A 9994-nucleotide genomic window follows, 5' to 3' on the forward strand; every position below is an offset into this window, starting at 1 on the left:
TCTTTCGTCAGATCTGTGTACACTACACTATGCTCTAACACCTTATCGCAACTTGAGACATACCAACCTCGGTTATGCAACTTGAGGTCCCACGTGGATATTGACACCATGTTTGGTTCATTGCTTCGTCCTAAGCCACGCCGTGGACAAACAGAACAGTCGCCATTCTCCATCTCTTCTCCGTGGATCCGTGCCGCGCAAAACAACACGCGACGCGTTCACCGAGCCGATGATAGCAGCGAAGATGATGAGCTTCAAGGGATCGACGAGGAAGAAATGGACGAGGATTGGGTAGGAGAGGAAGAAGAGGACGGGCCCCTCGAGTCTACACCTCTCTTGCCCATGTTCTCTGCATCGCATTTGGGTAAGGGCTTGTGGAGCTCCTCCCGGGATACGGCTGTCACTGACAACAACTCGATTAGATGCGTTACCCGTTTACAATATCGCCCATGCCATTCGTCCTTTGATCGCCTCTCGTTGTGAAACCACCTTGACATGGGACCAGTTACGCTCGCCGCAGGTCTCCCAGTTCCTGATCAAGCCGATTCTACAAAAGCTCATGTCGGCACACTTTTCGCGCGCGACCCTCTATGCATTGATGGCCAATTGTCTGCAATTCGAAAAGGAGATGCACCTGAGTCCCGGGAATAGCGGTGCAAATCAAACGCGAGCAATGGTTAGCGAATTGTTGGCAATCAAGTTGCTAAGGGAATACTCCACTCGCGAACTGATCGATGCACTGTCCTATGAATTCCACCCACTTCAAGGCCAGGATCAGTCCACCGCATTGGCAACGGGCCCACAACGGAAACGAGTTGTTGCTGCACGGGTGTCGTGCTTGGAGGTTGCGATTCGCGCGCAGGCAAAACGGTTCTTGGCCCACCCTGTCGTCGTACAACAATTGGAAGCTATCTGGGCCGGGACGGTTGTTTTCCACTCTACTGCCGACAATCTCCATCGTCGTGCGACCCCAAATCAGCCTGGAAACCCAGATTATGGAACTTCAACGAATAGAAACGGGAACTTTACCACCGAACCACCTAGTAATAGCACTCTTCGACGCTCGGTGACTCTCTACAACCCTCGCGATGCGTCACTATTCAAGCTTTCGCGATTGAGGGTGCCTCGCTATCGTCAATTTTTGTCTACGCTGTCTTATGCCGTGCTCTTAGGGCTGTTTTTAGCGGTACTGAATCAACGGAGCCGGAGGATCACATCTCTCGAGGTTGTGTTCTGGTTTTGGAGTGCCGGGTTCATGCTCGATGAATTGGTGGGGTTCAATGAACAGGGTTTCAGTCTTTATCTGATGAGCTTTTGGAACTTGTTCGACCTTGGGATCCTACTTTTGCTCTTCGCATATTACTGCTTGAGGATCTACGGTACATTCTTAACCTACCCTAGAAGTCAATTCATTTCCGATAAAGCTGTACGATACATGTTCCCCTTCTCATTCCTCATACTAATCCATTACAGTTCGATGTTCTTGCAGCTACAGCTCCATTGTTATTTCCGAGATTGTTCTCCATCTTGGATCACTACCGTTATTTCTCCCAGCTGCTCATTGCATTCAGAATCATGGCATCTGATTTGATTGCCGTCTTCGTGCTCATTGTTATCTCCTGCTCTGGCTTTTTTGTTGCTTTCCTGAATTTTGGAGACAACAAATCACCCAAACAAGTTGCGTATGCATTGTTTCAAATGCTCATGGGATTTACGCCAACCGCATGGTCGATGTGGGATGAATACAACTTCCTGGGAAAGACGATATTAACCCTCTTCCTGTTTATCTGTCATTTCGTTGTCGTCACTATCCTGATTACGGTGTTGACCAACTCTTTTATGAGAATCGTCCAGAATGCGAATCAAGAACATCAATTCTTGTTTGCCGTCAATACCATCTCCATGGTCAAGTCCGATGCATTGTTCTCTTATGTGGCGCCAGCTAACGTTATCGCCTGGCTTGTGGCACCATTTCGATACATGATGCCCTTCCGTGAATTCATTCGACTCAACCGAACCATCATCAAAATCACCCACCTCCCCGTGCTGTTCACAATTTGTCTCTATGAGAAGACCATTCTCAGTGCTCGAGTTGTGCAGCCAATGGATCTGATCGAATCAAGCTCCCCAACTGAAGTTCTTACTCGGTCCAAGCATTGGCCGCCCGGTCGCTTCCGCGGTTTCAGTACCAGGGCGTCACGCCTTGTACGCGAGCCGTCTGTGGCAACTTACCAGAAAGATCAAGCCTTGGAAGAAGTATTCCGACGACCGTTCAATGATCGTAATCAAGGGCCATCCAGCACTGTGCAGGAACACCAGACCAATAATGTAATCAAGGACTGGATGCAGGAAATTGGGTCCGGTCCGGCCAATGGCCCAGACGAGGAGGATTCCGTTGATCATCTTGAGATGCGCGCCCAACGGCCAAAGTTCCCATTCAAAACTAGATTAGGACCTCGTCCCCGCAATTTCACAGAAACGACCCGGTCAGTCGCGTCAAACCCTGAGGATCGCACCAGTCGTGTCGCAAGTCCAGTCATTCGGCCTCGGCACACAAGACCTTCTGTGTCGCCCACCCAGAGACGACAAATGTCTCATCATACAGACATGGAGGGTGATGATGAGCTAACGAGCAATGATGGCGATTCGGGTGATGATAAGAACTCTGCTCAAGGGTCCATAAGCGATACAGCCGACCCTGCAGAAGGCTCAGAGAAGCGCTCCCCCAGATTCTACAGCTCCCGTCCGTCTACTGCGAGAGTTATCTCGCGTCGCAACAGCCCGACCCGTCGCCCCAGGCATAATCGAAATGCTTCTGGTGTTACCATGCTGTACAACCCTGTTGGGTCACTGAATGAGAGAGCGGAAGGTCGAGCCACACCCATCCGAGCAGACACCAACTCATCCGATGGAGACATGCCCGTCGTCTCCACATCAGTAGATCAGGGCACTATGAAGCGTCACGTTCTTGACGCATCCCGTGCGCGAAATGTCCAGCGCCTGAACCAAATGTCCGTTCCTGAAGGAGACAGCATCTACCTGTCCGACCGACCAACAGGGACACGGCCTCGGCCCTCCCTCCTCTTCGATCTAGGCTCCGACCTAGGCGATAACAAAGCCGTGGCAGGCGGTTTCGCGGGCGCCATTCCATCCAGCTTCCAAACGCAAATCGGGTTCGCTGCAGCAGCAGCCCTTCGTCGCGACGCTCCAAACCAAACCCAAGACATGCTCAGCAAACTGGTTCTAGCACGCATGAACAATATCGAAGAAGGTTTCCGCGAGGTCATCAAAGAGGTCAAAGATCTCCGCCGCAGCGAGTCAAGTCGAAGCCCGACCCGACCAGACGAGCTACAGTCCGGTACGCGTGAGAAGAAAAAGCGCGATAAGACCGCCAAGAAACGAAGTCTCAACTCACCTAGCAGTCCATCGAAAGGAGATGGTCCCGGTGCAGAAACGTTACCGTCTGTCTAATTTGCATCCTACTGGTGGTTACACCGTGTACAAACCCTTGTAAATTGATTGGAGAGGCCTTTGTCTTTAATACCTGATTTCTACCGGCGTCATGGTTTTGTTCTTTAGATACCAGTTCATTTGCATTACTGTGCGATGTTGAACGTTCAGTCCATACACAAGACTAGAGATATCCACGTTCCAATCTGCTGAAACAAAGTAGTCTGGAATACCTTAAGCATTTCCTCAGGGAACCGTATGTCCCTAGCGGTCATCTTGAATAGCATTTCCCAGAGTATTCCCTGCATCTGTCTGCTTCGAGTCAGCACTCTTGATCGGACCCAGCTCTTCGTTGGTCGCGAGAACGGTTCCTTGCCGCGGAGCTAAGTAGCCAAACATCAACCATGTACCGCTAAGCACGCCGAAGATGCTCAAGAGGCCGATATTGCGAGATCTAGACGGTTCCGGCGTTAGTCTAATGAATCGCACTGGGGTGAGAATTACTGACCTTATCGGTCCCCGGCCTCTTCCAATAGCTTCTGCTGAGACGTTGGCCATATTTTGGATTTTAATGCCTTTTGACGGAACTTGTCTCCAGTTTTAGTGCTGTATATTGAAGAACGCGTCCACGGGCTTCTTTATATAAAATTATTATGACATCGACATGAGCGCATCACGCCACTCATCACACTTTATCTTCTAAGGCCAACTACTGCTTCGTATATTTATGGCATTTAAGAAATGCCCTTGAAGTGCTCAAATAGGGGGAAAATTTTAGGGTTCAAGATGCTTAAAAGACTAATTGGTTCTCCGTTGTCTATTTCCAACGGGCTAGGGCCACATCCAGCAAAGATATAGTTTTCGAGATCCTTAGGGCTGTTGAGAGGATCAACTCTATACTAACGAATTTATAGATTATGACACGATATTCAATCCACGGTTTATCCTCCTCGAGTTTGTGAACGAGTCATTAGATAAAGTCTCCTCATTTAGCATCTATTGATCCATGTCATCATTGCAAGATCGACCTTTTCTATTATCGCTAGTCATCTTGCTATACCTCTTTCGTTTCTTTCGCGGTTCCCCCCTCTTTATTTTCTGCCTGCTTACATATTTTTTACAAATGCGTCGCAATGGAGAACTGTGGTTGAAGTCACTAAAATGTTCCGTAGAAAAGGCGGGGTATTTCCCTCTGACGATGTAAACAGTCTTCTTCACCATTATTATCTACTTCAGGATGTTCACAAAAAATCACCATCCTCTTATCGACTTAGTAGCTACAAAGCAAAGCGCTTCTACTATCTCCAGTATACAAACAGCTCTTCATCAATATGGAGCTTTTCGACTAGTAGCTCCCAATCCGACTCAACATCTTTCATATAGAGTTTTCGAAAACGCAAGGGCCTTTCTTTCTTTCTATGCAGTCAGCATCAAGTTATAATTCTAATATCTGGCCATAGGCTCGCGGATTTTTTTATCTACTAACCGAAGTGAAAAGAAGACAGGAGGTTACTTAGGCTTTAATACAGAACTTATTCGTGGGAAGACGGCCTTTCCTAAGGAGACCGTTTATTTCTTCCGAAAGGGCGCCGAGAATAATCATACTTTCCCTTTAGAATTTTAATGTTCCGTGAAAGCCTTATACAATGTAAGTCGTGTTCTGGCTTTGTGATATACTAGAGTTAATACCCCCCCCCCCCCCCCGAAAAGGAATAGATCAATTTGCGAAGTCCGCTGTTTAGCACATTGTCTATTATTCTAGACTCTACGGAGCCTTTGATAAGCATACCATCTCTTGACTATAAATCTTTGGGTGTTAACTTCTATGACTCTGATAGACTAGGTTACGATAGAGTTTATTTTAGTCCAGCTCACAAAGACAGCGGCATATGAACAATTTTAGTCCGGGCTACAGAAGCATACGATGGGTTAGAGATCGCCCATCTTAGGTCAACGAAAAAGCTTGACAGTGAGGGCATAGGACTAGATGCCTTATTCATTCCCGTACTAGCCATGCCCGACGAAGTTATTGTGCTTGTAAGAACTCGTTTGCAGCATCTTCTAGGCAAAAGCAAAGTGCGTGCATGTGTGCACAGAGTTCGCAGTCCTAGGCAGACAAGCAACACACCTGTTGTTGCATGCGAAAGACTGAGTCTTGCAATTTTCTGCGGACCTCCTGTAAAAATAATGAACAGCCAGTGGTATATATAAGTTGGCTTCCAAAAATACGCCCTGAGATTTAAGACTGGCAAAGGCTTTAACCTTTTCCCATTGTTGGATTGCCTGTGAGTGGTGATAGCCGTCCCCACATGTATCGGGTACCTGGCAGACCCACTTCGAATAAACTATAACCCATGTCTCTGAGACTTCTCGTAGATACACCTTTAATAATCGGAGCCTATTTCCAAGGCATTTAGTTATATATTTATATACTATACCCATTGTATCCCTGAATGGAGCCCTGGTGACGAATTGAATTACATAACAGATCCCATTCACTTAATAACTGACTCTCAGAGCCCTCCTCATTCAGAGCCTCATTTCCCCCTCAGCTTCACTTTCTATTACTTCTTTACTTCTTTACCCATTCATTTCTACATTTTCAACTCTGCCAAGCCCCTTATCTGTACTTTACTCAACTGCTATCTCCTGATTCCTACTAAATCCCATCCTTTTACCTGTCTCTATCCCCATCGCTTTGCTTGATGGAAGACATCATTGAGTCTACTGACTAAGATAGAACCACTTCGCTTTGGTGAGTCGATCCAAGGAGATAACCGAGGCCTTGTACTGCTCCAGAAATACAAGTCTCTGCATCCTGAAGGTGAGTATGGTCCTTACCTGATGCCAGTCCCATCTAACTCAATCCCAGTGATAAGCGGCCCCCACTTCCTCATGACACCCCATAGACATCCTCGGGGCTCCCCAGACTCATCTCTGCGGCTCACAGCCATGTCGCCTTTGCTTCTTTTCCATGATGCGGACACACTGGTGTATATCGATCCTTCTCCGGAGACTACTCAAGCTAGCTTTCCTCTTTCCACACCAACAGTTCCCCACCGCGTACACAGTGAGAAACTATTCGCTACTGGATCTGCCTATTTCAAGCGACTCTTCAGTCCTCAACAGCAGACCAGAGTGCAAAAGCGACGCGGTCTGATCGGTCAACTCCCGGCTGGGTTTCAATACGTCCTAGACCTCACACCTCCATTGATGGACGAAGATGCAATCCTTGTACTGACCGAGCTTTCATGTCCTATGGATATCCGCACATGGGCCTCGAAGCAGGAGACCTGGGATCTACCCCAGTCGTGCGTTGGAGGACAAGATTACATGGAAGCTGATGAGGCACTTACGCCCATCTTGACTGACCCCGGATCCGATACCGATATCAACTCACTGAAGGGTTCTTCTTCGGTGGACCTCCAGCTTCAGGGGCCCAAGCGTGCAGTGTTGCCATTGGAGTACTCGGCCCAACGTCATCGCGAAGCCATAGAACATATTCTTCAAGTCTTGGAGGGACTAAATCCCATCTTGGACACTCCTTGCAATCTGTGGACTTTTTTCGGGGTGGCCAAAATCTTCGATGTGGCTACATCTCCTATGATCAGCGGCCATATCATCTCTTGGTTCTACGAGCTCAAAAACACCCGATTCATTGAGCTTCACCCCGAGGTGGTCTACCCCGTGGCCTGTGGTATAAAATGCGCCTGTCTCTGTCGCGAGGCTTTTGTCGAGCTGGTGGCGGACGCAGCGTTGCTGTACCTCATCACGCTGACATATTTCCAACCAGTGAATTCCATGAAAATGTTGGTTCGGAGTACTATCTGCGATGTTTTGGATGACACGGAATTGCAGCGTATTGAATATGCTAGCAAGAGCTTTGGTGACTATGTTCTTCGATGCTTCTCGGGCCTGGCTGGCAGACAAATGTCCTGGTTGGAGCATCTTGCGGATTACCAAAAGATTGTTCGCCATTATCACCTTTACCCGGAAGACCGAAAGTTTATTCTCTCCACGATGCAAGTGTTGAAAGAATTCATTCGTGACCGCATTTACGGGACCTTGGTCAACGCACGAGACGCAAATCGCACCTTCCTTGCAGCTTCTGACGAGGATAAGTATTCGGACCTTGACTACCAATATCTCAAAGAACAATCACCCCATAAAATGTTCATTCTTCAACGATTGATCGGAAAGGACTTCTGGCGCTCATTGAGTTCCCTCGATCTCCATCGAGAATCAGCTGTTCGTCGAGACTCTCACTCGACAATTGCGGAAATCGGTAATAACTCGTCTGTCTTTGCTGATGAAATTGATGCAACTATTCGCCATGTATCTAATGACGAGATCTACCAAGTGTGTCAGGCATTCAACCAATTGGCAATTACGAGACTTCGGATTCGACAAGAGGAAGAAGAAGAGGCTGAACGAGTTGCTGGTGAAAGACGAGTGATGCTCATGACCATCAACGTTCGTCAAATGGAACCCGCGGCTGGGGATCACTCTCCTTCTAAGGACGGTCCTGCCTTGGATCCCACCCCTGCGCCCACTCCAAATCCGACCATTGAGCCTGCAGCTCCAAGTCCGCCACCATCAGATCTTTTAAATCACATCGTTAGTGTTGTGGACCTCAAGACGGATGTGGGTACATTCTTGGCGAATTATGCAGCGGAGATGTTGAAGATGCCGGAATCACATACCATCCGACACGAATTGACGGACATCCTCAGCTGCCTCACATACAATGAATATCAATACCTTCCTCTGTGGGCTGATGGGAATGACGATGGGACTGGTGGTGTTTTTACTGACCACATCATTCCTGCAATGAATGGTGGAGGATTCTCAGCCCCCGGACCGGTTATATGCAGTGGTAGTGCTATATCAATCAACAACTCGCTGGTTGATATCGACCAGAGTGATGCTCAGAGTACCATTCATGCTGCGTCGCACCATGCTACCCACAACCATATTTCTGACGTGGTATCCATTGGCTCGACCAGCGATGCACATAATTTGACTGGTATTGAGCTTATCGATGAAGGTCAAGGACAACCATCCCTGGAGGGGATTCAATATGATCAAGATCAGTATGATGATGTCTCCTTTGATCTTGGCCTAGCCACCGATGATGAAGAGTTCGAGGCCCGAAGCGACTGTACATTAATCGATAAGGGATCAAATTCGGCTTCTGATACCTCGGAGGACACCAAAATGGAGGGTATGGATGACGAAATCGTGGACTCCGACTTTGAGTTGCTCGAGTTCAGCGAGTAGAACACTCACGCTGAGCGTTTGCTTTTTTTGCCTTTATTTTTCTTACTCCTCATCAGAATTACCGGATGAGAAACTTACTATCTAACGACTGAACGATCTAACGACAAAAGAGATATTGCTCAGCTAGCTAAATAACATAAAGTTGAAGACTTTCCATTGTGGTAGACTTGTATAGAACAAATTAACCAATCATATTCACCTAGCCCTTTGGCCCGGGCGCGCTATGTGCTGACTCATATTTTGGGGAGATGGAACAACCTTGGAAGCCTTGGAAGCTATTTAGTTACTCCAGATCTTAGTATCAAGCGTGCCCAATCTACTGTATCTTGGGTATCACAACACCCCTGTTAGACTGCAGGCTCTTATATCGTTTTAGAGCATTCTCATCTCGATATCTTGCATCTTTCAGGTCACGACCTCTGACATCATACCATGGCTTCATCATCAAAGACAAGCTCTCTGCTCTAGTAAGTCTCAATACCCCGGTCTGAGATGTCCCAAAGAACCGCGAAGAATATAACCAACTAATCATCATAATAACCTCAGCTCTTGCATCGCTCATCGAAGCACCATTTTAGCCGAACACTCCTCGCCGGGCACCTCATCAACCGCCGCATCATCACTAGCCTCCATCATCCTCCCAAAAATCACCCATGACAAACCCCAAAAGCTTACATTCACCCACGAGCGTCTCTTCGTGCACTACATCTCCGACTCACCCACCGAACAAGCAGGCGATGGCACGAGCACAGAGCCAAGCTCGCACGCCCCCCTGAGCTTCATAGTGGTCGCATCAGCCGAGCAAGGCCGGCGCATCCCCTTTGCCTACCTTCTAGAAATGAAGCGCAAATTCCTCTTGACCTACCCGCCCACCAGCACAGAGTTCGGCACGCTGCCCGCCTACGGCTGTGCTGCTTTCAACGCGGAACTACGCTCCCTCCTACAAACATACAACACTGCGCCACCGGCAGATTCGCTGGCGTCAGCACGGCGCGAGATCGACAGCGTACGCGATATTATGACCGAGAACATTGAGCGGGTGCTGGAGCGCGGCGAGCGCATCGATCTACTAGTTGATAAGACGGACCGTCTTGGTGGGAGTGCGCATGATTTCCGGATGCGCAGCCGCGGGCTGCGGAGGAAGATGTGGTGGAAGAACACCAAGTTGATGATTATGATGGTTGTTGTGGTTGTTTTCTTGCTGTATTTGTTTATTGGGATGGGATGTGGACTGCCTGCTTGGGGGAAGTGCGTTGGGCACTAG

The 9994-nt window shown here is 48.3% G+C and overlaps 5 protein-coding genes across 5 annotated transcripts; 4 read left to right on the forward strand and 1 right to left on the reverse strand.

Annotated features, from left to right (window-relative positions):
- Positions 1 to 108: 108 nt before the first annotated feature.
- N7529_002180 (uncharacterized protein) lies at positions 109 to 3471 on the forward strand (the record flags this gene model as incomplete). Its single annotated transcript, XM_057237708.1, has 3 exons — positions 109 to 364; positions 423 to 1426; positions 1474 to 3471. The coding sequence occupies 3 exons, from the start codon at positions 109 to 111 to the stop codon at positions 3469 to 3471; spliced, it is 3258 nt and encodes a 1085-aa protein (XP_057100319.1).
- A 243-nt stretch (positions 3472 to 3714) lies between these two features.
- On the reverse strand, positions 3715 to 4008 carry N7529_002181 (uncharacterized protein; the record flags this gene model as incomplete). Its single annotated transcript, XM_057237709.1, has 2 exons — positions 3715 to 3904; positions 3959 to 4008. 2 exons carry the CDS (start codon positions 4006 to 4008, stop codon positions 3715 to 3717), a joined length of 240 nt encoding a protein of 79 aa, XP_057100320.1.
- Positions 4009 to 5073: 1065 nt separating this feature from the next.
- N7529_002182 (uncharacterized protein) lies at positions 5074 to 5661 on the forward strand (the record flags this gene model as incomplete). Its single annotated transcript, XM_057237710.1, has 3 exons — positions 5074 to 5098; positions 5213 to 5293; positions 5354 to 5661. 3 exons carry the CDS (start codon positions 5074 to 5076, stop codon positions 5659 to 5661), a joined length of 414 nt encoding a protein of 137 aa, XP_057100321.1.
- Positions 5662 to 6345: 684 nt separating this feature from the next.
- N7529_002183 (uncharacterized protein) lies at positions 6346 to 8730 on the forward strand (the record flags this gene model as incomplete). The annotated part of the gene is made up of 1 exon (XM_057237711.1): positions 6346 to 8730. The coding sequence occupies one exon, from the start codon at positions 6346 to 6348 to the stop codon at positions 8728 to 8730; it is 2385 nt and encodes a 794-aa protein (XP_057100322.1).
- A 432-nt stretch (positions 8731 to 9162) lies between these two features.
- On the forward strand, positions 9163 to 9994 carry N7529_002184 (synaptobrevin family protein; the record flags this gene model as incomplete). The annotated part of the gene is made up of 2 exons (XM_057237712.1): positions 9163 to 9197; positions 9277 to 9994. The coding sequence occupies 2 exons, from the start codon at positions 9163 to 9165 to the stop codon at positions 9992 to 9994; spliced, it is 753 nt and encodes a 250-aa protein (XP_057100323.1).

This window comes from Penicillium soppii, assembly GCF_028829465.1.
Source record: "Penicillium soppii strain IBT 18220 chromosome Unknown utg000003l, whole genome shotgun sequence".
Classification (NCBI taxonomy): Eukaryota; Fungi; Ascomycota; class Eurotiomycetes; order Eurotiales; family Aspergillaceae; genus Penicillium; species Penicillium soppii.